Genomic DNA, 27,684 nt, shown 5'->3' with positions numbered 1-27,684 from the left:
TTCCATGTCATCGTGTGTAGAAGTTTATTATAATCCATCATATGATTATATCATAATTTTTATTATTCCTCTTATTAGGCATATAGACTATTGGTAATTGTTCAATGACATTTTGAATTAACATTGTGATGGACTTTCACTTACATAAATTATCATTCACATCTTTGATTTCTTTCTTTAGAAATGATTTCTAGAAATAGAATCACTCTTAAAGAGTGTGAACTGCTTCAGAAATTCTTGATAAACTGACAGTTTTCCCCCCCAGAAAAGGTGTACCAATTTACACTCCTATCAACAGTGCTTTTCACATCATGTGCTTGCCATCAGCATCTTCAGCATCAGTTGATGGGTAAAAATGTAAATAATTTGCATTTATTTGATTACCAGTGAAGTTGTATATTTTGTGTTTACTGGGGAATACATACTCATACACATACACATACACACATGTAGGCATTGAAATGTTCTTTCTTTTCAGCAAGTAATTAAAGACATTGTATTCCATTCACAGTGTTTTTAAAATTTGAATGTATGTCAACAAGCAAACTCTTGGCTAAAAATAATCACCTTTGCAGTAAGTTCAGTCAAATGCATAAAGCATTTTAAAGAGTCTAATTTTGGGATGCTTTCTTAAGAAAAATGCACTACATGATGCTAATGCTTATGAGATTTTCATATCTCCTTTTATGCAGGGCAATTGGTAATTTTGTTGTTTACCCTGAGTTCCCCAACAGTGTTGAACTAGCAACTCTCAAACCTGCCAACATCTGCTTTTGTAATCAAAATTGAAAGATACAACCAAAAGGAAAGGTTTAATTTACAAACTGCATAATCTTCTGATTCTGCAGAATTGAAATGAATAAACTTAAAAACATATTTAAGACTCAAGCTGTAGTCAGCATATAACTTAAGACAGGAAAAAGGGGTGAATTTCCTTTCAAAATAAGCACCATGCATAGCTGTACTCCATGAGAGAAAAAGAAAAGGCAGTATCTGCAAAACTTACATAATCATTTCTACACCAATCACCATGGTTCAAAAACTCTCTCTGTATGATCTGGTGGTACATATTTACAAATTGCAAAAAAAAAATCAATCATAATTATAGAATTTGAGGTATATGTAGCTGTGTATATTAAATAGCCTTATTATATGTGATTTTTAAAGATGTAAGCTTATGTTTCAAGATGTCAGATTTGGTACCTAGGATGCTCATCTTTGAGACATTTCTAATCAAATATTTATAATTTGGTGGAAAATAAGTTTTCATAGGAATAAAATGTGGTCCAGGATTCAGCAGAATGAAGGATAAGATTGGCAAATAAGGAAGTTTTATAAAGTTTTTTCAAAGTGTTAGAGGACCTTAATAAAATAATTTTATTGAGTTAAACATGACTCAGCTTCTAATATTAATTTTGTAAATAGGAAAAACGTAGTTAAATTACCAAAGCACCTTCATTTTAAAGGTTAATTTTATTATTATTGAGCTCATGGGGAAATTTATTTTTTACCCTTTTAAAAATGTTAGCTCTTTTTAAACCAATGTACAATTATTAGCTGCTTTCTATGATATGCATTCAGATCTGCCTGTCTGTGCTCTGGCTACCTAATATAGGAGACAAAAGAATTCTTTATGTATTTGTAACATAAGGTAATGAATCTTATTATTTGGGCAACTCTTTCTTCTGATTTGGAGACAGTTTAACTCTTACATCTAGTCTTTAACTAGTGCTTGAGATGAGTGTGACTAAATATTTGAGAGGAATTTCATTTGTTCATTTTAACTGTGGCCCTATCGGAATGTCTTCAGAGCATATCATAGCTAACTTCTCTTCATTTTTAAATTAAAATATACTTTCTGTCATTTATTTATTAATGTAAAACCTTATGTTAATTTCATAAAAATTGGAATATACTAAAAAGTACAAAGAAAAATGAAAAAATGATATATTAGAGCTTACCTATAAATACATGGATTGTAACTTTGCAATGCATCTTATTTAATTTATGTGTAATTGTTTTTTAGAAATGAGATCAAAAAGCCTAGTTATCTGTTTGTTACACTGAATATAACATTTTGACATTGCATATTTTATAACTGTCAATAAACATATTTTTGATTGAATTGCCAATATCTAGGTCAGAGATCATTTCAGCCTGAAGATAAATTATGTAGTCTGAAGAGTGTTTGTAATCTTTTAAATTAGATTTCACGTAAAAATCCAGAGGTCCATGTTCTCTTGAAAGATGGGAAGTTTAGCAATGCTGAGCCTCATATTCCTGGTTGGCTGCAGTTGTGGGAGCTGCCTGCTTTAGCAGGGGCATGTGTCCTAAATTTATTGCAGTCCTTCCCTAATCTGTGCTCTTGATGTTCCTGCCCAACTCTCAAAGCCAGAAGAATTTGCAAAGGCAGGGATTTGTCTAGTGTGGTGGTTTTTAACTAGCCTTTCTGGTTCTTTGGAAATTTTTGGAAATTCTTCATGCCACCGTCCTTAGAGGGTGCTACTGGCATTTAGTGGGCTGGGGTCAGGGATATAGGGGTCCTGTAACATGAGGAGCAGTTCTGTACCTGGAAGAAGTTTTCATGTTTCCTGAATTTTCAAATATCTTTTGGGACACTCATATAGGTGAAACACCTGTTTATAATTATTTGAGTCTAGAAACAAAATCTATTGCACTTACCAAAACTTTTATTTCAAAGTTAGCATGCATTGAATTTCTTGAACCACAACTACTGTAGAATTTCAGTTAAGATTGTTCTTTGTTCATTATTTGAAGGTTTGCTATGAATTGTCCACTACTTAGACAACCATACCACTGACACCAATGTGGGCTGTGGTGCTTGAGTGACACACAACTGGGTTCTGTCTGTGCATTTCCAGCTCCCTTGCTCAGTAGAAGAGAAGGAAGGTTGAGAACTCCTTTAAAGTCTTCTATGAATAAGGAATAATCCTCAGGTCCTATAAGAGACTACTAACTATGCTTCATGTTTTCTTTACCTTTATAGTTTGTAATTTGCCTTGGCATGTTATCTGGATTTCAGTTAATCTTATTTTCCTTTTATTTTATCGTGTGCTTGCAAGTCTACTTTATTATATTTATTCTAATACTAGATTTTATCCTAATGTCCACTCAACTATTAACCTTCCAGTCTTTTCCTTTCTATTCCTTCTTCCAAGGACCATCTTCTTATTTATTTCTCATGAGTTCCAATTTACTCATTGGTAGTAGGGAGAGCACCAGAGGACTTCTTAAATGGGTATATACCCCTGCCTGGAAGTACTTTGTTGACTTTCAAAAACATACTTTATAGCAGTTGGTTGTATAGTCTGTGAATTTCCTTTTTAAAGGGTCTGTGGAAGAGGGCAGACAAAACACTTGTTTCAAAAGTGGGGCTTAGTGCTTGAGAAGCTTGATACTCTACGTGAGTATCCAAGACAGTATAAGTGCTAAGAAGCTTTCAGTCTTCTGGGAAGACATCACATAGAATAACCCCTGACTGGATTGGGAGGATGCTAAAGGGCACTTAGGATTTCTGATGGGGCCAGCAGACCTGTGTGATTCTGGGAGGAAGACTTCCAGGAGATGCTGAAGAGGTGCGTAAGCCCAATGGCATGTGGGGGTGGGGTGGAGATCTGAGAGGGGGCTTGTGATCACAGTTCTTTTCTTCAAACCTTTTTCATTTTTCCTTCCCTTCTTTCTTCTTTAGAGCTTTATCTTTTCCTCTTCCTTCCCTGAAGGTGCAAAGCCGCCCATAAAAGCGAGAAGAACTAAAGCCATAGGTTATGATTGTACCGTGTTGGTTTGGGGACTTTGTTTTCACCCTGAACACAGACAAATATAAAGACCTTGGGGGTTGGAATGATGCCCTTGTTCCCCTTTGGTGGGATCTCAGAAGGAAGCATTGCTTATATTTCACTTTGTTATACCACATTTCCTTAGGTCTGATTAGAAAACATTTATTTATAGAGGTAGAAAATAAATGCAATAATTCTGCTCAAAGTTATTCTTGTTTCATTAGGTGAGTAACACTGTGTTGGGAAATACTAAGAAGGGAGGGCGACAGTCGAGGACTGCTGGTTTCCTTAGCCAGTCCCAGCTTACTAAATTTAACTCTTTTTTTGTGAAACCATCACCACATGTGAATATAATATAAACTGTCAGAAATTCTCTGAAGGGACATTTTCTCAGCCAATCAAAAGCAAGGGTTAATGAGCCTTCGGGATGATTTGGTTTTCATACATTCTTTTTTTTTTCTAATTCCATAATCCTTAGATATGGTGGGAAATATACTTCAAAGTGAGTACTCCAGATTTAATTCAAATGCCACCCATTTAAGTAGCTCAGAAAACTGCCTGATCTAGGGTTCTGGGGTGACAGTGTTTTATATATGTTGCAATCTTTCAGAGTTGGATCAAAACATCAAAAGCTTTTTATTTCATTAAAATATGTCTCGGGCTCTGTATTTCTTCTCTTGTTGCAGGCTTTACATCTAGGACACAGTTCACAGCTTCTTCTTCAGGGAATGTTTAATTTTCCCTCACCCAAAGGCTTGTATTTGCTACTTTGTCCTGTATTTTAATTACCAAGCTCCAGAGGAAGAGAGTGGTCTGAGCCAGGGCCCCGAGTTGTGGAAGTTTCTATATCCAGTAAACTGGCTCCATTCCAGGGCAGAATAATTTATCAACAAATGAAACACCAGACACTTCCTACACGTCCTCTGATTGCATTAAAAAAAAAAAAATCACTCCCTTTCCCACCCAAATTGAGTTTGCTTAGAGTAGAGCCAACAGGCGTTCTCTCTCTTCCTCCTCCTCATTTTGTTTCATGGCTGGTTTCTGTAGTCTATTAGACTTCTTATTAATAGTAAGATGTTCATTCATTAACTCTCTCATGCCTACAAGCCAGATACAGTTGCTCTCTCTGCCCCTCGTTATGCTGTCTTCATAAAGTCATGCCGTAGCAAGGAAATGAGCTGGAAAACTGATTTTGCTTCTGTAGCATCAGGTACTATTTAACCAGTGGGAGGGACTGATAAAATTAGCAAGTTGACTAACCACTTCCCTTCCTTGTGGCTCTTTAATATTATAACGGATACAGAAAAGTTCAGAAGGACTGGGCTAGTTTTCGAAACCACAGCACACTTTGGTAAAGAGGGAATGCACAACAGAACGGGTGAGTTTCTTTCTTTTAAGTTTTTAAGAGAACTATGAAAAGGAAATTGGGGTGGATGGTTTTAAGTTTGACTTTGCAAATAGTATTTAGTAATTTGTGGGCTGTGGAAAGATAGACCTGCTAGGAGAAGGGAGACAAAAGCTTTTCCAACCACCACCACCACCACCAGCAGCAGCAGCAGCAGCAGCAGCAGCAGCAGCAGCAGCAGCAACAACAACAAAAATTAGAGTAAGCAAAGAATTCAACTCTGTTAATATCTTTACTATTCCTGATAGGAAAGATGAAGATATTTTGAGAATATTTTTACTAGAATTAGTAAATTCTGTTTTTGATCAATGAGTTCCTATACTCATAATTCTTGAAATTTAGTGTTGTCAACAGAGGCACTGTCTATGGAACTTCAATGTCCCTGGATCCTGACCAGCTAAAAGTCTTCAGTTTTCTTCTTCTTTATGGTTGAAATTTTTATTACTTTTAAATTTTTGATAAAACAGAATTTCAAGCAAATGAAAATAGAATGAGTAGCTCCCCATGCACCCCTCGCACAGCTCCCACAGTTAGGAGCTCAGGCCCACACTGTTCTTCCACACCTCTGTGCTGTGTACCCCCTTCACTCTTATTGAATTGCAATATTTTGAAATGTGCCCATAGTGAACAGTAAATGAAAGCAGCCTAAAATCCCCTAAAGGATCACACCAGCTTGGTAATTTAAGTTTTAGAGAAATATTATTACAGAAAATTGAATTATGAATCACAGAAAGCAAGACTAAGTTTCTAAGGGTTGGTTTTTCCAGTGAGAGCAGGAGTAGATGATAGGATTTAAGATCATGAAATCTGAAGCCAGACTGATTGAGGTCACATTCTCAGTCTGTTGTGATACAATGTCCTTGAGGAAGTTTCTTAACCTTTTTATGCCTTGTTTTTCTCACTTGAAATTGAAGATAATAATGCTGACCTCCTGAGGTGAAGTGCAGGTAAAGACTTATAAAAATACCTAGGAACAGATGCTTTTGGCCTCCCAATCAAGTTGGTGTTAGTGTTGAGATCTGTGCAAATAGCCAAACATTGTGCCTGAGAACACTTGGTTGTCTCCTCACCATTGCTTTTCTCCTAACTATTGGATAATGGAAAGCTGGAAAAAGTCTCCATAGAGAGTGATTTTTGTCCTGGACCTGGGAAAACTCACCACTCTTGCCCTTAACCCCAGCTCTGAATTAATTCTGAAAATGAACAGTGTCACAGCTTGCCTTGTCCACCTTCTCCCTTTGAGAGGAGTAGAGGAAGTAGACACTTGGCTCAACTCAGAACAAGGAACAGCATATCTGCAGGAAGAGCTCAGTCATGGGCCTCTATAATCCTGTGAGGAGGTGTGTTGTGGCTGGTGTGGGTGGTTTTGATGGGAAGCTGCACCCCATCCCAGCACTTATCCTTTTCTCTCGGAAGTGGAGATCTCCAGGCTGCCTGGGCTTTCTTATAGGGCTGCAAGCTGCTCAGATAACATTTTTTTTCATTAGTAATGAGAATGGGGGAAATTCTGAGGCTGGCCATAAATGCAAAGGTGAGGGTCTTCTCTAGTTCATTCCATCTCTGCATCATAAATCAAATGGTACTGGCTTCCACATGCCTGTTAGTGCACTGTGTGGTGTTCTTGTTTAATCATCCCGATTTCCTTGTGTGATACTTATTGTTAATATCTTCAATTTCTAGATAGGGAAATCAAGGCACAGAGAGTTTGAGCAATGTGCCTTTAGTTACCTAGCTAATAAGAGAGAGCCAGGGTTTTCTTCCAAGTCTGTCTGACTTAACAGCTTCTTAGAGTGTTTGTCTAAAAGAAATAGGTTTATTTAAATGAGTACAATCAAAATGCATCCATGATTCTTCTCTCAGTCTTTCAGAAGGTGAAAGTTACTCCTATTCCTTAAGCAAATTGTATGGGAAAGCTTTTGTCTGGCAACAGTTTTCCCACAGTGAATTTTCATAATGCCTAATTACAAGCTAGAAATTTGTCATAAATCTTGACAAATACAGAGAGTGGTGGGGGTGGAGTTACCACTGTAATGAAGTAAATATTGAGCTGAGGGGGGGGGGGAAGAAATGCTCTTTCAGTAAATTAACCATGCCTCAGTGGTAGATTTTGTTTTTCAGGCCATTTGTCTTTCTTGAGTTTTTGTAGAGGATGGGTGAAATTCATCTAAGTCAATTTTCAAGAACACATAGTGCTGTTGTAAAACAAATGATAAACACTGATGCACTGCAGAAATAAAAATTGGCTGAATCTTCCGGGAGGTGCTGAAGAGAACTGGGACATGCACAGTCAGACATTTTAGAAACCTGGAATTGACTTTCGGTGCTTTTTCTTTTCTATTACTGATATAACTGCAAAAATAGAACTGAACGTGTGAATGAAGGAAGAGGTTAATTTCACAACTTTGGAGAATTGTTTCCCCCTCCAACAGAGCAAGGGTGTTTTTAATATGCTTTCCTTTACTAAAGGGAACACTGTCTGGAATCTGGATCTGAAAATGTAAAACAGATATAAAATGATTGACCTGTCTTTTATCAGGCAATCTGATATGATCTACAGTCTTTCATTTTTACCTTGTTTTCCCTTCATTGTCTACAGTACTTATGTCATTTTGATAGACTCAGCCAAGCTTTCTGTACCTATAAAAACACTGAACAAGATTTGAAAATATATTTTATTTTTTGCAGAGGAGGAAAGGGATAAAGGGAGTTGGAGCTGCTGGTAGAAGAGGGAATGAAGTGGGAAGAGTCATTGTTCTTGGCTCTTTAGACATTAGACAAGGCAGAGGCTTTTTAATACTGGCAACTATAAACTGTTTTTCTTTTTTCCCCTCTTTCTCTCTCTAATGTTCATCTCATAAGACTGTATCATTCATAGCTCATAAAGTAAGGGTCAGGGTTGGAAATTTCTGATCTGTCTGTGGTTAGAGACAGGTTCAGAAGTGCTATTTAGCTTGCTACTGCCCACTTCTCTGTGCAGCAGTGTAGTTTTTGATGGGCTTTGTCATCTACTGGGTTACTGAATATCAGTATCCTCACATTTTCAAGTCCTCCTTTTCTAACTTGATCTTTAATATTTTTAAATTTTTTTTGGTCACTGTGGCTTGGATATTCAATGTTTTAGTAAAGCATTTTAAAAAATTTAAAATGCAATGGTCTCTTTGAGGAAGAGTACCTGCCAGTATGGTTGAAACATGTAAAAAGGGGAAACATGTAAAAAGGCTTACCTGAAGGTATTGGGCAGAGTCCAGATTGTTCAGGGCCTAGTAGGTCATGCTAGAGAGCTGAAAATGGTTTAAGTGCAATAAAAAGTGATTTCAAGGTTTTTGAAGGAAGTTGCAAGATCTGAATAACATTTTAAAATTAGTTGCAGATGGGAGATAGATTCAAGAGGTACAAGAATAGAAACATGGAAACAGGTCAGAAAACTATTGCCTAGTCTAGAAATGATGGTAATCTCACCTGCAGAGTGGCCTTAGGGATAAAGACAGTGGACAGAGTGAGAAATTCTGCATAATTACTAGGACTTTATAAAGAAGTGTATGAGAAAGTGAGAGTGCAGAAAGTGTCAGTTATGATCTTGTAGTGTGAACAGCAGGGTCTCAGGAGATGGTACCTATGAAGACTGGCACAGTGAAAGGAGAGCAGGCTTGGACACCTCAGATGAAATGCTTTTGAAACTTTTGAGGAAATATATCAACTTGGCAGCTGATGGCACGGAACTGGTATGTGAAGCCATGGATGTGATTGTGTAGGGAGATGTATGACGTGAAGAAAACTCACCAAGGGGAATTCCATACTCAACCATGGGGAATTCCAAAATTTAGAAGCTGGGTAGAGGTAAAGGATTTAGTATAGGAGGTAGATAAGTGAGAAAAGAGGAAACCAGAAATGTTGTGATTTTTAGGATGGCATAAGATGGTAGCATAACCAGGAGGAAGGATTGATTACCTATATTGAATGCTGAAGAGCTAAGAAATTATTAAAAAACACCAGAGAATTTGAATTGGTCATATGGAGTTCATAGATATAAAATAAGTAGGCAAAATGCTATTTCTTTAGAATTGTATCACATGTTGACATCTTGACCAATAAGTTTTACTACTGACTAAATGAAGGCAAGAAGACGAGGACAAGCCATGTTATTTTCACAAGTGACAATATATTTATAACTTATTTCTATTTTCATGAAACTGTATTGTGTTCAGGAAAACAATAATATACTATTTGTGCTGGTTTAAATTTATTTCCCTTCCTGTGTAAAATTCTTGATCCATTCAGATTCTTCATATGTGAGTTTCCAGTGTCAAGGACAGCAGGTGCAATTGTTCTCAACTGGAGGTAGCTTTGTCCCTAGGACACATTTGGCAATGTCTGTGGATATTTATGATAGTCACAACTGAGGTATAAGTATGCCACTGAGTAGGGAAAGACCTGGGATGCTGCTATACATCTTACAATGTACAGGACAACTTCACACAACAATCACTCGGCCCAAAATGTCCACAGTGCCAAGACTGAGAAATTCTGACACATCTGCTCAGTGCTCAACATAGGGCCCTGTTGTGGTAGATTGTCAGCATAACTCTTCTGTTAAAATCTCTAGAATGGATTTTCTGTAGAATGGATTGCCAAGAGGAAATGGGGACAAATAAACTCAATGCCTTCATGGGCTGTGGCACCAAAAGAAAAGAGTGGACTTCCTATAACTGAGACTGAAGGAGCCTACGATGAAGATGATGCTGGTTTAAGCACCATGGTAGAATGGAGGGTTTATTGACAGAAAATACACATCTACTCAATGCTTAACATCAGGCCTCATCAGTGGTAGATCATCACTAGAGCTTTTCTGTCGAAGGATGGGGATCTCCTACTTTATTTTTCATGGTCTACCTATAGGTTCGATCTTTGGTTTTGGTTTTCAGGTGGAGTTTGTTTGTTTAATATAATGAAATAAGAAATAAAAGTAACTTGCATTTGTATGAACTTCTGTGAATTAAGCTCTTTTGAAGCTTATGTCCAAGTCTTATAAAAATTCCAAAACATATATTTATTGTCACATTAAATATATGTTTGTTTTGAAGGTCAGCAGAAGAAGCATATGAATACAAATAACATGATAGAGAATTTTAAAATAAAAATAAGCAAAAGGCAATAGGAAATACTCATAATGTGTTTTTAATCCATTACCTGTGGATATTGCCTAAATATTCTTTTTTCCTTCTTATTTCTTCCTTTAACGTGGCTTCAAGTTTTTTTACCCCTGCAGAACTAATTTTCAACAGAATCCATCTATATGTTTATAAATAGAAGACAGTGTTCCATCCAATGTTAGACTTGTTTTATCAGAACTGAAACCTTTGTGTGTAGTTGGTTCCTAAGCTAAAGTATCTATTAGGGAAGTCTCAATATTAAAAAATAATTTTAAAATTTATTAGATTGGTTTTCTTAAAACCTGTATTGACCTCCCTCTTCTTTAAAAAAATAAAAAATTTTACTTTATTATAAAATTATATTTTTACTGTTAAGTGTGCATGTCTGTATAACTGTAGTAAACTCCTTGATGCTTACAAACAAGGTAGGGTATTAAATTTAACTATTATCAGTAAAGTCTCCTGTGAATTTCCTCCCTTATTAGGGTTTTTATTGTTTCTTTCATTTGCATTAAAATCCTACTACATATATATGTATTCCCCAAACAAGGTTTGAAATTAGAGTTTTTAAAATACCTGTGCCTGTAGAATGGATTGCAAAGAGGAAATGGGGACAAAAATCCTTAATGCCTCTTTAAGAATGCAGGTAGGTACATGCTGTGAGATCAGGCATCAAGGATGGGGGCAGTGGCACCTAAAGAAGGGAGTAGACTTCCCCTGTGACTCTCTGCAACTAAGGATAAAGGAGGAGCCTAAGATGAAGACAACACTGCTTTAAGAGCAGGATTTATTGACAGAATCTCAGAAGGGAGCAGGGGACAAGGTGCACACATTGGTTTGGTAAGCTGTGCTTTCTTGAAGGGAGACTGACACCACGTTCTCTATCTAACTTGGGCTTGCTTCGGCAGTAGGACATCTCAAATTGGCCCTCTCTGAGCAATTCAAGATGTGGATATAGTGATTTTTTGAGAGAGCAGAACTGGAAATGAAGAGATTGGAAAGACTTTTTTTTGAGAGAAAAGTTGAAGCCACATGAAAAGAAGAAAGGAGAAGGAAGAAAGAATATTTAGGCACTATCCATAGGTCATGGAAGGATTAAAACACATCATGAGTGTTTCCTATTGCCTTTGGCTTCTTTTTGTTTTAAAATTCTCCATCACATTATTTGCATTCATATGCTTCTTCTGCTGATCTTTAAAACATACATCATAGGTTAGGTTTTTGTGACAATAAATATATGTTTTAGATTTTTTATAAGACTTGGACATAAGCTTCAAAAGAGCTTAATTAGCAGAAGAACCCCAGCTGGCTTCAGTGCTTGGTAAAAACATGTCATGAGCAGACACCATTTCTAGAGCTATCGTTCTTTCTATTACTTTCTATGATCCCAAATTTTCTCATATTTAAAATAAGGAGTTAGTCTAGATAAGTGTAAGAGCATTCAAAGAACTTTTCCTTTTGTGCATTTCTTCCTCCAACCTTCATGAATCTCCTTCCTGCCTGTTAGCCGAGGATGGTTTTCACTCTGTTCTTTCTTCTCTCAAGCCCATTTAAAAGTTATGGGGCACATTCTCTTTCTTCCTAGTTCTGCTGGTTACTGATGAGAGTGTGTCAATTCCGTGCTATAAGCAGGAACTCAGAGTGCACTGTTATTGGCATGCTATATTCATTTCCAGATGGTGTCTGTACTGGTGCTGCATTGCTTAGACCTGAGGCAGTGCCTGGACATGGACCGTGCAGGTACCAGGGCAGATATATGCTAGCAGGTAATATTATTATTACTTTCATAAATTCTATTTAATCCAATTTATCAAAAATTCATAAACATAAATGAGAAATGTAAGACTGAAATTTTTACATTTGTTAATCAGATAATTTTCTCAAAACAAATTTTTATTTTCAAAGCAATTAATTTTCTTTAATTTGTACTTGAATTGATTATGTCCTTCAGTCAATGTTCATGTGATTTTGTTGCTGCCTAAACACTCTTGGGCATATACTATGACTGCTAGTTGTTTTAAATATCCCATATGAAAAGTTATAAAAACAAATACTAAACCTGTAATTATAGATTTGCCTATAAGAAAACTGAAATTTTATTAAAAACATTATATAAGAATTTTACAATAACACAAACAAATGAAAACTCAGTAAGTGAAAAGCATTTTATAATTTACAGTTAAGAGTGTGGCTCAAAATAATGAGTTAGATTTCAGACTCCTTTTTGGTGCCCAACTTTTCTAGGGTTTCCCAATGAATAAAGATATTTGTATAATTAAAATTCAGTTAATTACTGAAACTGAATTAAGATGACAGTGAATGAGCAGCCTCAGGTGTGTGGCTCTGCATTTTAAAGTGGTGCATTTAATGTTTATGCAAGAGTAAGATTTTTAAAAAGTGATTAGCACCTTGACTGTACAGCTCCTAATTTTTTTTTTTTTTTTTTTTGGTAACACTGCATAAGATTTGAAGCCCTCTTTGCTTCAAAATTTGACCTATTTAGAAAAGTTCTGATAGTTTCTACGTAATATATTCTCTCAGTTTTGTAAGTGCCTTTGGGTAATATATTGAAGAGGCAAGCAGTCTCATCAAGCAACATAATGGACCTTATCACATTTCAAGATACATTTTTTTCCCCTACTGCTGCTGCTTCAAGTTTTGTTCTGTGTTTAATGATACCACACTCTACTGACAAGGGGAGTTTTCCAGAATTTAATTCTCTTTGCATACAGTGCGGTTTTTAGTCTGGCTGCCATTTTCAGATCTTTTCCTTGAAATGCGGTGACATAATTTGATTTTTTACAATAAGGAAAAAAAAGAGTTTTGTTCATCCTGAAAGGATAGAGAAAGAAAGTCTGTGACTTGATAGAATGAGAAAAATGGATTGGTACCAGCTCAAGAAGGCAGAAGACAACTCCTGCTTGGATGAAAAGTATAATTGGTCTCTTAGTAAAGGAAAATCCTGGGGATACATTATTCCAGTGTTCAGCCAGGGAGAGCCCAGCTGCTAGAGGAAAAGGGTCCAATAAACCCCCACCATAGTGAACACTTTTTCCTTCTTGGTAACTGTGAATGGCATATTTTAGTAGCAGATGTTAAATTTTGATGACTTGTCAAGAGACACCTGACAGGTAAGATACTCTTTACTATCTCTACTCTTTGCAACCCTTGAAATCTCAAGAGACACTAAGTAACTTTACCAGGAACTCAGATATCTCCACCCTAAAATTCAGGTCTTCTTCGTGGTAGAGCTACCTCTTTCGAGATATGCTGACTTTTCTGAGCAATGTTTAGGGTAAGATCTGATCTTAATTGGTTTCACACACTGTGGAAGGCTTCCTTTAGTAAACATCAGTTCTCTTGCTTTAACAATACCTTAATGAAGAAACAATGAACTGAAGGACATTTTAAAAGTAGGTTGTGTAAGACACTTAAAAAATGTTGAATAACACATTCAATATTCTCTGTAAAATACTACATGAACTAAGCAGATTATAAAGCAATATGTTAATATAGAGGAGTTATTTTATCAAAATTAATTAACTCACACTATAAGAAAATTTTTATTTATTTTTTGCAAGGCTGGGGAATCTACCCAAGGTCTTGTGCATGGCAGGCACAAGCTTTACTACTGATCTATACTGCCACCCTTAGCAATTAACTTAGTTTTTCACCTTTGACATATCTTCCTAAGTAAATATAAGTAAATGTAAATATAAACAAATGTCTTTATTTATTTTTTGGGTACTGGGGATTGAATCCAGGGTTGCTTATCTACTGAGCCACATCCCCAGCCTCTTTTTTACATTTTATTTAGAGACAGGGTCTTGCTGAGTTGCTTAGGGCCTCACTAATTGCTGAGGCTGTTTCTCAACTCGAAGTTCTACTGCCTCAGTCTCAGAGAGCCACTGGGATTACAGGTGTGTGCCACCACACCCAACTAAACAAATATCTTACTAAATATAAAGTTATTGAGCTCTGTGCAATGCAAAGTATTTCACATAAACAGTTTATGTTAAAACTAGACAGATCTTTGTCTTGGTTTAGAAAAGAAATATTCTGTATATATTTAAGGAAGACAAAGTGATTTTATATATGTAATTGATAAAAAAAACTTCATTTTTTAAAATAATGATTATGAAACAGCATTTGAAAATCCTGAAATCATCAATTATAGTTAATAGCTTATACCCATTCTTATATCATGGATTATAGTTATGGCTTATACCATTCTTTAAGACCCATGCTGAGAAAGTTACTGTCAAATTAAGGAGAGTTAAATTAACATTTCTCTTTAAAACTGAAGTTGAGAAATATCAATATTTTAATTCTGTAAGTGAAAATACTTTTTTTCCTGCAATGTAGTTTTCTAAATAAAATATTCATTGCATAGGTAATATGACCATATCCTACACATTTTGTGTGAAATTACTAAAAAGAATATTCCCTCAAGTTGATTCATTCAATTGGAACTTTCCTGCTTTTCAATATAAGCATCAGAATTACATTTTAAACATCATAAGCTGTTGTTTAAGTGATTTGAAGATAACAATGTATATTTTTTTATATAAAGCGAATTAATTTAAATATTATAGCCAGAGTTGCATTTTATGATGAAACATGAAGTATTCTTGGTTTTTAAGCTTATGTTGAAAGTAATTATAGCAGAAAGCAATCTAGACATAGTACATATATGTCTATTCTTGCATAAAGTGATTTAATCCTCAGTTTTATTCCAGAGACTTATTTAGGTTTCATTTAGTATCCCACTGGGATAGTAAATAGCTTAATACTTTCTTTTATATTACTATATAGGTATTTAAATGCAGAAATGGAGACAACACATTGACTCCTACTGTATTTGAATGTATGAATTTACATATATAAAAACATACAACAAGTTTGTTTATAGAACAAAATAATATCTTATCTGTTTTTGTGACTTACTCACTTACTCTGTAGAGACTGTGAAATCAGAATAAGTCTGTCCTCAAACGAGAAGTGCCACCTTCTTCTCCCTTTTCCCCACCAGACACTAATGGTGTGAATGAATGACACAATGGAAAGTTCTTGTTAATTAGGTGTTCCTGATGATAAAGACTTAACACGTCTTAGTTTTCCTATTCCCTCTCAACCATCACCAAATTCAATATGTAAGAAAATGGATCTCATAAAAATCTTTGAGCTTAGTCATTTTTTTGTACATATGCATTTGACAAAGTAATTAATTCATTTAAATGTTCAGAGACTATTGCTGTTGAAATCATATGTGCAGTTTTCTAAAATATAAAATATTAGGTGTTAAGAGCAGAGGTCTCATCATCAGTCTGATTTTCATGAATGGAAATTTAAGAGTTTAAATTTAAGAGCCAAAATGGTACAGCAATTAAGTAGAAAATGTACAGGATTAATAATACTCCCAGTCTGCTTGTTGGCCTGCACTCTTGGGTTAGGGCTACTGATTTTATGCATGTAATTGCCACTTGTGATTTGTGCCCATATGCGTAGTTCTCTAATCATGCATGGTTCCAATGGGGACTGACTTGGCATATGTAGTTTTTATGTATAGTTTTAGCTAGAAAATGTGAAAGAATTCAGATGATGATATTGGTTGTATGATATATTGCTTTTTGATTAAGGCATTGTTAATGTGCAAGGTATGGTTGGATCTGGGGCTTGAAGTATCATAGAAAAGACATCGATTTCAGAGTCAGGAGGACCTAAGTTTTCACATAATCATTAACTATTTGAGTGACATTTGCAAACTGACTTTACTTTCCAGAGTTGGTTTTCTCATATAATATCTACTTTGTTAGGTGAAGTAAAATTATTTTTTTGTGTGTGGTATTGGGAATTGAATCCAGGGCCTGAAGCATGCAAGGCAAGTGCTGTGTCACTGAGCTACACTCCCAGCACATGGAAAACTTAAGTCTGAACCTAGCCTTTTAGAAGACAAAGAAGAATTGATTTTGCCTTTATGAGTCCCAGTTTCTTCACCTATAATGTCTACTCTGTAAGGTGATATCAAAGGTAAAATTAAATTATTATGTAAAGCTAGAAACTAACTTTTTAGAAGGCATAGGCAGTGTTTGGTGTCTAGTACAGTATTTGAGGTTTAACAACTGCCAGTTATTATTTGCATGAATAAATTAATGCACTTGGAATGCTGGAAGGTAGTCAGCAAATATTCATTTTATGCTCTTCTTTTTTAGAGTTCTACATCTGGTTAAGTTACTAGTTAACAATAGTTAAAACTTCAGTTAAGTAACTTTTTCTTCTTGGTTTCATTTTCCTACATATATAATATTGTGCAGTTTTATCAGTTGTTCTTTCATAAATGATTTTTTTTTCTAAAAGCATAGATTTTCACTGGATGCAGTAGCATAAAGTTGCCATTAGAAGACTGATAGTTTTTCACAGAAAGGCTAGAACACTGGTTAATGCAACTATTGAGTGTGTACTAACTAACTTGATTTCCATTGTAATATGGCAATATAACCTAGAATAAGGAGCTAAGTTTTTAGAGATGGCAAAAGGGTAGCAATAGAATGAGACCTTAAACTTTTTACATTGAGAAACATAGGTGTTGACATCCATGACATGTTCGATGTCTACCAACATTCACTCCTCATTGCTCCATGGAAACAGAGTTGTCTCTGAGCACATGGTCCACCAGCTAGGCACTACCACCTCCAGATAGGCGTGACTCGGTTCTTAAGAAATAGAATGTGAGCCAATGTGCCTCTATTGGGCTTTGAGATGTCAGTGGCTGTCTGTGTTCCTTCTCTCTCCTACTTGCTGGAACCTCAGATGGTTTGGATCCACTTTTAACCATGTGTTAACAATGATGATCTAGAAACTGTCAGGGAAGCAAGGTGAAAAGAACCTTGGTGGCTGAAGGCCCCACCAACTTGAAACGTTGTACAAGAAAGAAATAAACATCTCTGTTTAAACTACTGTATATTTATCATCTGACTTCATTGTTTTAACTGCTTAATCTAGATCCTGACTGATACCGAATCCCATGGAATTTGGTTGATCCAGGTTCTTCCCATCATTAACAATTAGGGGATCAGATTTGAATCTCCATGCCTAGGTGCCCTCATGTTATGTGGTACTATTATGGGATTGTGTAAGAGCTTTAACAGTTTGCATTTACGATACCAGGTACAGTGCTAATATACTCTGTCAATTAATGTTCTTGATCAAGTTCTAAGTTAGAAATTATCATCTGAATTTTATGGGTGGGAATACAGAGAAATAATGTTTGTGTATTACTTCCCAAAAGGTCCAGAGCTAGTCATTACAGAGGCAGGTTTTAAGTTAGACATCTCATTACAGAGGCAGGTTTTAAGTTTAGACTACTTGATCCCCGAACTCACAATCTTAAGCAATATTAGCAGCTCTTAACACAATGCCTAGAAATATTAATTTATATTAATTTATTCCATAGGTGCTAATAGTGTTGTTCTTTATCAAACCTTAAATGGGCATCTGATGTGGGTAAGATATTGCGGGCTATGTTGTGAGGAGCTTGAGGTAGGGGACCCAGGAGCATAAATAAGGCATTGCCGTGCAAACACTGCATAAAAGCTGAACAGAAGTAGCTTCTGTGTGACTATGAAGGAAATATTAGAAATCCATGAATCCTAGAAATTAGATTGTCTACCATGAGAGCATAGAATATGACACATTCCATACCGTCTGTATCAAATCAAGATTTCAAGGTGCATACTTCAGTTTCAATGAGGATAGGATGGGGAAGCTATTTTTATGTATCTAAGAATAAGTCTTGTGTTTCTCTAAGATAATTCTCAAGTGGGATGGAAGGACAGGGACCCTGAATGGAAGAGGCATCAGCATCAAGCATGTCCTAGACATTCGTATGTGCCTCACCCCTTCTTGCTTACTTGCCCACTAGAGAATCCTTCTTAACAGGGTAGTTGGTGGAGTTCTCATTTTATTGAACAGAGTCAAGTGTCAGCTGGGATTTCTAAGTGATATTTTCTGATGGGCTGTGAAGTTGGCTTCTGCTCACATTCTCATCCCTCCAGGCAGGAGACCTTTGGCAGCCAGCTTCATCTGGAGTCCCCTTTCTCTCCTGGTTATTCTCTTCTCCTGGATTCTTTTCCCTTTGAATCCCCCTTTTTATAATTCTAATGTTGTCTGTGCATTTGTTTTTACTTGTATATTGTCCATGCTCTTCCATCTTCACCCTTGACTGTTAATGCCACAGTAGCAAAAATCTCCATCCAACCCCACCCAATGTGTACAGATCTTCTTGGCTAGTGCCTCACACGTAGCAGGTGCTCAATAGATAGCTGTTGAATAAGAAAATGGATGGATGGTTTCAGAGTTGAGTAAGAGAAAATTAAAATGTTTTAGTTTCTTGTACCTTCTCAACTAATCCTGAGAAATAACAAAAATAAAAACACGTTTTGGATAAATTGGCTTTTACCAAAGCCAGAAAACCGTATTCCAATTTGCTAGTCTTTTCACCTTTTCTCTTTCTCCCAATTCATATACATCCAAAGAAATGTATCCAAACACCAAACTAAATAAACTACAACTCCCCTTTTATCGGCAGGTTTCTCTTCCTAGTCAACTGAGAGCTGTAGTAATTGATAACCATTTAAACCACTCAAAGATCTGTCCTGCCATCATGGTGGGTACAAAGAAACAAACTTTCTGATCTCTAGGTAGGGGCCTGGTAATATTGAGATATTAAAAATACTTTAAGCTTTCAAAAGGCAGAAGAAAAAAAATATTTCTGAGACCTACAAATATAAATATTTAAATATTTATATATTTCACATATTTATATTGTTATGCATATTATGACAATTTAGATTGCCATATATCATGAAAATATTACAAATATAAAACACAAGCTCTTTAACTTAGGTATAATTTTAAGCACTTTAGTTTTATGTTTAGATGCCCAACTACACATTTTATCAGTGTCATTAATATTAATTATTAAAGACCTATTCATCCAATGAATTGCCTTCTAGCAATCTTTCTGAACTAGATTAATTAGAGTGTGAAGTTTAGAAAATCAAGAATATTTTTAAATATTAAAGAGGAAAAAAGAGTCATGATTTTAACCTTGTTTCTGTCATAGTTGTGTGGTTTGCTTAATCAGGAGCAAGCAGAGAACTTTTCCCATGAGATAAGTTAAACTTGAACTCAGATCTGTTATTATTTAAGCTTTGGAGAGTTTATAGCTTAATCATTACTTGTTCTACATATACCATACTCCCTCCTAAAGTGATATTTAACCTGAATTTATCATGTGCTACTGGATTTTAAGTATCTTAAAGATAATAGAAAATATTCACATCTTTTCTAGATTATTGGTAGAGAAAAACAAATGTTAGATATGACTGCCCTGGAGAAAATGTTCTGCTAATCCTTTTCATATGCCAGACATAACAAACAGAATTATAGAATGTATAAAGACAAGATTTTAGTTACAAATATTGTAGGTATGAAGGTTGCTAGCCATTATTTCCCTTCTTATTTATGCTGTCTTAAACTAAAATTCTGGAGATTACCATGAGTTTTCATGGATTAATACAGAGGCAAGAAATAAGATCCATTGAATACCTTTGTAATGTCCTATCTTCAGGTCCCCTGTCTAAGGCAGGCAGCACCTGTGTGTATAGACAGAAACTGAGGTCCAGAAACTCCAGGAAACTGTCCAAGTCCCATGCCTGATGAGAAGAGAATGAGTGTCAACTCCAAATCCCAGGCTCTTGCATGTACTTGTCCAGATTCCGACATCAAATCTATACCACTCACATTTCATTGCATAATTATAAGTTTACTGAGACTTTGACCAGAATTATTGTAAAGCCGGGCTTGCTTTATGGCTTTGGGAAGAACTGAAATATGTCATGTCAAGGACAATGAAATGTTAAGCCTTTTATGTGGTATTTAGTTTCCTTTGCCCCATGCACACTTATCCTTGACTTAACACCCATTTCCTTTAAGGTCTCTGTAATGAGACCTTGCACATTTTCCAAAAAATACACTTTGTCAGTGACGGTTTATTCACCTTACTTACATAGTTCGAGGAACTGCTTGTTTAAATTTAGATACTGTCTCTGATGAAATGTTTTGACAAAGTAATACCAGCTTGATACTATTTAAAATATTTTGACAGATGGGAAAATTGTTTCAGTCTGAGTTGAGCAATACTTTATTGCAGTATTTTGCGACTTAGGGGAAAAAAATGGTAAAGGTAGCCTCACTGTTCCCCAAAATAGCATCCTGCCATCCTCCCTGAGAAGAGAAAGGCCTCCATTCACTCATAGATTACAATATGTGTGCCGCGTATGTTAAGAAATTCTTGCAGTTTAAACAAGAGGGAACATTTGGGGACTATTTCCAAACAGGGAACATTTATTGTTCTGTAAGCAAACAGAACCTAAAGAACTTTTAGAAACATTTGCTGTGATGGCATTTTATCAGAGCCTTTTCATGCCCTTGGTGAGATTGCCTTGAGTTAATGAAACGAAATCATCAGAATTTAAAACTTGCTTGGTTGAAAAGAAAAAAAAAAATACCCTCAAATGTAATGACTTCAAAGTCTAGATATTTTAGGATGTTATTGTAATAAATTTATCTTTCAAATTAGTTACAAAGGAATAAAATGTAGATTGTTCTTGTTTGTGATGTCAAACACATACGAGGAGAGATGATAGGGCAGAGGACCAGCGGGAGCAGCATCACCTGGGAACCTGTAGAAAGGCGCATTCTTGGCCTTCTGAATCAGACCCAGGTGGAATCCAGCTCTGTGGGCTTTAACCAGTGTTCCTGATCTTTCTGATGCACCATATTGTTGGCTAAGTACCCAGAGAGAGTAGAGATTTTCAGAGTATCCCATTGACTTCCTTCAATTTCTGCCATGTGGAGGGAGGAGGGTTTCCGAGGGGAATGATCAGAAATGGTTTCCAGGTTCCTCCACACCTGTTTCAACTCTGAGAGCCTCTTTTTACATAGGATTAAGTTTTATATTGGGCTCTGAAAGGATCTGAAAACAACTGTGATGGATCTTTCTTTCGAGGAGGACACAGGATGGCCCAGAAACTCTTCATGGATTGACAGCATCTCTTACTGTGTTTCCATTGTTCTAGGCATGTATGTGACCTGAAAGTGAGTTTGGTGGGTGAAGTCACAGTGGATCTGTTTGTCGGTGACAGCCTGCTGCTCAGGACTCTTAAGGAACCTATCTATGCTCAGATCAGGAAGTCGGCTTGACTTTCTTAGTTACAATGGAGGCATGGCCATAACCATTGTGCACATGGATTTGTGTTTAAGTCTTGATCTTCTCACTGTGCACAATTCAATATGTAGAAATGGGAATATCCCTACCATGTGTGTGTCCAGTAATAAATTGTATTGCCCATGACCAATTCAGGCCTCTACTTCCACATGTTACTGCAGGTTGGATCTAGATCTCATACAGGGCTGTTACTTCCTGAATGTGGAATCAAAGAAAAGGAAAGCTGGTATTTTCTTCAGGTTTGTATGAGCTTGTATAACTCCCCTTTGTGTGCACAGCCTCATTCACACACACAGAGTCCATCATTTACCACGTTGCTGAGGGCTCCTAAATTCAGTCTCTCTCTTGATAAACCACATCATATAAATTACTCTATCATTTCTTTCCAAATTATGTTTTTAAGAAAGTTTCCAAGTAAATTGAGGACAATTATTTCTATAGATATTTTTATATTATTAATTAAACTTTAAGAAGATTTGTATTATTTTAATATAACTTATTACTTATGTTAATAATATATTTTGTTTACCCCTCAGTTCTGGAGAGAGATGATAAAGGTGATGACAATCAGTGTTATTACAACAAGAATTATGCAGTTAATACTGAGAAGACTTACTGAAAGTAAGGAAGGCAATGTTTTAAGTACAAAGTATTTTTTTGTTGAATTAATATATTTTATCCTCACAGTTAAAATATAACAGGCTTTTAATCTTTTGTACATGACCCTTAGTGAAAAATTGAGACAGTATACATATGCTTTCTCCATATACATATTATTTATACATTTATATGCATTTATATATTTATACATATATACATTATATAATGTATGAATGGGAAAAATTGCAGATTAACTTTCATCATGGTTAAGAGCTCATATTTTCTTTTCTATTCCTTTCCATTCCATTATATTTCAGCCCATTTTAAAAAAATACCAGTTGAGACTCAACAAATTGATTTCATCACTCACCCTAAAGTATCGCAACATATAGACTGAATAATTGTGCCACCAGATAGCTAATATTATTATCTGTATTTTGCAGATAAGGAAATAGGTACAGAGAGGGTAGGTAAATTGCTGTCTTTAAACCCTGGATTCAGGCAGTCTGTTTCAAAATCTTCCCTGCTAAAGTTATATTCTGTTTTTAAGATTGTAATACTAACAAGAAAGATACATTAAGTTGGGATTTGTTTTCTCCTAAATATGGGGGCAATATAGTGGCTACCTCAGAATTTTTGAGTAGAGGAATTTAGAGATGAAGGATGGGGATATGTTGGAGCCTGGCTTTGGAGCTGCCTTTCCATCACAAGCATCTCTCCCCTCCACCCCCTCTTTATCCTCCCTCCAGAGTGTTTGGGGAAGTTTTTGTAAAGAGGCAGATGGAGATTAAGATGGAGGGGAAATGGCTTTTGCCACTAAAACACCTCTTGGACCACCATGGGAAGTTGACTTTAATCCCAGTAGTTAGAGAAGACGCTCCTCCAAACCTTTGTTATATGTAGAGCCTCTGTGTGAGTTTTCTGCACCCATACATTTTAAGCATGCTTTAGCTCATTTCAGAAAGAAAGTATTCACTGTTTTCAGGGAGAGAAAGAAATGATGTGATAGGCCTTGTTGCTCGGATTCCTCCCTGGACGTACCATTAGATCTGAAGGACTTTTAACACAGCTTGATATTTTGAAACACAAGGATTATTCTTTTCCTGGCATGATTAGATATGTCTTTAAAATATGCCTCTTCAGTGTACAGATACAAAATTCAAAAATAGGAGGGCCAAGAAGTGAAAAGTCTCTCTTTCTCCCTTTTTTTCTGTTTTTTTTTTCCTCTCCTTTCCTCAGAAATAATCACTATTTCTTCTCTCTTGTGCAGCCTTCCAGAATGTTGTGCTATGTGTGTCTGTGTGGGTATGTGCAGTAAATATAAACATGGTATAGCTTAAGTTACTTGCTTTTTTTCCTCTTGATGTACTACTCAGAGTTTGTTCTGTATACATAAGTACTTTTTGCCTTCATCTTTTTCACAGCTATATAATGTTTCATTGTGTGAATTTTCTGAAATTAACAGAACAGACCTTCTTTGGCAGACATTGTAGATAATTTCTAATCTTTTGCAAGCCTGAATGTTTTAAATGTAAATTTCCTGTAGGGTTATGAGTCCTCTGTGTGGTCTCTGATTCTTAGCTGAAGCTTTGCCACACTGAGTCTTCAGCAAGAACTGATAGAAATCAGATTTTTGAATTAGGTCAGATGTGTGTCAGGAAGCTGCTTGATCTCAATTTTCTCGGATGGCTATTTTTAGCTTCTGAACTGTAATCATAATAAAAAATCTTCGTATCTTGTCCTAGACAATCTTCTCTTAGAAGATTAAAGTGATCCCCTTTACAAGTTCAAGAAATGCAATTTTCTAACAATTTAATGGGTTGATTAGGGACTTTGAGTGTTTATTTCTAGATGGAGAAAAAAACCTGCACTCTAAAAGTTTTATCTGCTTTATTCTAAAAACTCCGAAAAAATTATTTTTCCCCTATAATTCATGAGATTTGGATTATTAACTATAAGGCACATGTTTCCTTAAATGCATAGATAGCTATTTCTTTGTCCTATTCTTTGAAAAAGGTGTGGGGACTGTTAATTTAGTTAAAAAAAAATTTCCTGACCACGTGAGTTTTCTGTAAGCCATGCATTTCAAGCGTGTTTTAGCTTATTTCAGAAAGAAAGTATTCAATATTAGTGAGTGATAATTATATGGAAAACAGACCAGCAAGGCAATCAAGTGGAAAGTTGGTAGAAATGTGTGGCTAAGTGATGTGGACCATTCTGTGTTTTCTGACTCAATTATATTCACACTGCCTTAGAGATAACAACATTGGTGCTATGTAGCAAATAATCTGAAGAAAATAATGCTGCAAATTCTTTGAGAAGTAGTTTTAGAATTTAATATTTTCCTGTCAGGAGATTTATGACCTGACACTGAGCATTATTAAGGCTCAGATCCAAATACTTAGTTCATTTCCTCTTGCTCAGCATTTAGCAAAAATGTGAAGCACACTAGCCAGATACCAGTTCGTCAAGCTCAGGCTTCAAGATTTGATATCCTTGTCACCACGAGTGAACTTTGGAATGTTTGGATTTTAATATATGCAAATGGTTTCATAATGTATGATGTGTTAGGTGAAAAATTATTACACATGCCAACAATTCAATTTAAAATGTGACTCTTGAATATTTTATAAACCACTGGAATAATAACAAACCCTTAATGAAAATGAGAATGATTTTGCTTTGTTTGCTAAATCATGTAGCCTGCATTTTATTTAACACATTGCCTCAATTTATCCTTTTGTCCGAGAGATTTCATGTTAGAATAGAAAATAAACAGCAAATCAAGTTGGACTGCAATCGCATTCACTTGGGAAATTTTACTTAGAGCCATTTGATACATTTTTTTTGGAGGAGTTTCAGGGACCCACATTGGTTAATTTGAATCTGCAACTTGATTACACATGAAATTAAAGTTAATCTAAGTGGACAGAATCAATACTTTTCTGAATTTAATTAGATGGCCAGCATCCAAACAAGAGATTATTCTTTTTTACTATCTTCCTGTCCTCTTTCCTTGCAGGGTGAAATCATTCCTTTGCCAAAATATGTTGGACAGTTCCCTGGTGACAGGTTCTATAGAAACTCATACCTGTGCTGTTAGCAAGGGGAGCCCAAGGGGAGGGAAATGGGGGTGTGGAGTCCATTGTCTTCTGGAGATGGCAATGAGACCGCCGCCCTATCTCCACATCGCAGCCCTGCTGTGGGGACAGTATCCCATTTGCAGTAGATCAGCAGCGACTCTCTCAACCAAAATGATAAACCAGGATGGTATTTCTTTTAGCTGGGGAATTCCAGGACAGAAAGGCAGGCAAAGTGGGGTGATAAATTATGAAGTAGACTAGACTTGCATTTTGAGGATCTTGCTATTTATAGTTATGTTTGATATGGAATGCCTGGAAATATGGCAATAAACCGAAGCTAAGGTTTTATTTCAGGTAATAACTTTCTTTTTATCTCTGTTGCAGCGTTACTGGACAACCTAAAGGGGTTTGGGAAGGACTGCATGGTATAACCTTCATTGCCCTTTGTGTTCAGTGCTATAAACATGTTTTTAGTAATTGTGGGGGTAGGTTGTCAGTAGAGTTTTAAGGCAATTTGACTCTAGCTTCGTGAGACAGTTGAATTGCTGCGGTTGATACAGAAATGGCTTGATGGGTAGATACATTGCAGTCATAAAGTAAGTTTAGTAAGGTTTAAGCCACATGGATATATTTCCAATTTTGTGATTGTTTTTTTTTTGAATGAATGAATGAAGTCTGAAATTTATGTTTTCTAATTCAGATTTTTATTTTTTGTATTGTACCATGACAGATAAATATGTGCCAAGCGTCTAGTGTGAAGCAGCAGCAGTGGGGGATAAAAGCAAATATCAGAAAGGTCCTGTCCTCATGATTCTCAGCAATCTGCTTGAAAAAAAATAATAAAAAAAACCTGGCAAAAGTACATGGAATGATTAAGTAACAATAGCCACATAGAGATTGTGATCTTATTTTAGGTGTCATGGAGAGTATCAAAACAGAAGGCATTTGTGTAAACCTCATATTCAAGGAAATGGATTTTTTTTTTAAGGCTGATGAAATCTGAAAAAAACATCATTTGTCCCTTGTTTCATATGCTGTCTTTTAAAATTAATATTTATTGAACACTTACTAAGTGTTAGGCACTATTCTGTGTGTTCTGCATGTCTGAATTCCTTTGATATTTGACTTCATGTGAGATAGGTCCTGCTATGATCATCCCCTTGGAATAGATAAAGGACATGAGGCAAGCATGGTTCATTAGTTGCTCAAGGTCACAGAGCATGTAACTGCAAAGGAAGCCCAGGTGGGAAAATAGGCAGCAGTGTTTTGGAGTGAGTCAACCCTTTTGTGTGTGTGTGTATGTGTGTGTACTGGGTATTGAATCCAGAAGCTCTCCACCACTGAGCTAAATTCCCAGCCACTTTTATTTTAAGACAGATCTTGTTAAGTTGCAGAGGCTAACCTTGTACTTATGATCCTTCTTCCTCAGCCTCCCGAATAGCTGGGATCACAGGCCTGGGCCAGGATACCCAGCTAGAGTCAACACTCTTGACCTCTGTTCCTCGAACTTTTCCTCATTTTGCTTATTGTTAGTTAACAATATTCTACTTGAACCCTAAGGAGATGTCCAACTTGCCCTGTGATCAGAGACTTGGAATTTATTTCTCTAAAAAAAGTGACGATAAGTTATTTTGGTTCAAGAATTCACAGCCCTACATAATGTAAATGACGAAATTAATCCCCTTTGAGGAGGTGGGTAGAGTTAGGAAAACACCTTAACTTTTGAAAGTTGAGAACTGCATATTTATGTAAATGTGCATTTCCTCTGTCTCAGTCCAAACTGACTTTCTTCCTGGGCAGATAGATCTTTATTTATCATGACATCTGTCCCAGATCACGAGAGCATCTATCACAGCCTTGAGTATTTGCACTGAAAAGGGAACTACTTTCCAGAGATGATCCTTCACCTAAAGCTTTGCTTCATTTATAACAGAGGATCCCAAACTTCAGTGTGCATCTGAATCAGCTGGAGGACTTGTAAAATAACATGGATTGCTGGTCTTACCTGCAGAATTTTAGTTGGATAGATTTGGGGAGGGGCCTGAGAGTTGAGTTTTCTAACAAGTCCTCAGTGAAGCTGATGTTACTGTCTGGGATCCATACTTTAAGAACCATAAATTTACTCTAAAAATGCAAATTGAAAAAGACTAGGTGCCATTTGCCCCCTTTTTTTCCTTTGCATTTGGGCCAGCACCTCATTCTTAAAATGCCTATGCTTTTATTTAGAAGACCACACAATTATTGAATAGCTTTCTTGGACCCTGGGAAAATTTACACAAATCTCCAAATATAATAATCACTGGGAAATTGCAGTTTAGAAATGCACATGACTTTCTCAAGGCTATTATGTACACAGTAA

At 36.0% G+C, this 27,684-nt stretch overlaps 1 protein-coding gene across 26 annotated transcripts in view; it reads left to right on the top strand.

Moving 5' to 3' along the window:
* Hdac9 (histone deacetylase 9) overlaps positions 1 to 27,684 on the top strand; it is an 860,512-nt gene that overhangs the window by 182,111 nt on the left and 650,717 nt on the right. The window contains exon 1 of one of the 26 annotated variants that reach the window (XM_078040003.1): positions 5,081 to 5,175. The exons of the other annotated variants lie outside the window; for them this stretch is intronic. Coding sequence (XP_077896129.1) covers positions 5,160 to 5,175 — 16 coding nt within the window. The 5' untranslated portion in view covers positions 5,081 to 5,159. Of the gene's footprint in view, positions 1 to 5,080; positions 5,176 to 27,684 lie in introns of those variants that run through there. 26 annotated transcript variants of the gene reach the window in all.

Source organism: Ictidomys tridecemlineatus, chromosome 2 (assembly GCF_052094955.1).
Source record: "Ictidomys tridecemlineatus isolate mIctTri1 chromosome 2, mIctTri1.hap1, whole genome shotgun sequence".
NCBI classification, from domain to species: domain Eukaryota; kingdom Metazoa; phylum Chordata; class Mammalia; order Rodentia; family Sciuridae; genus Ictidomys; species Ictidomys tridecemlineatus.
This window is presented reverse-complemented; position numbering and strand designations above follow the sequence as displayed.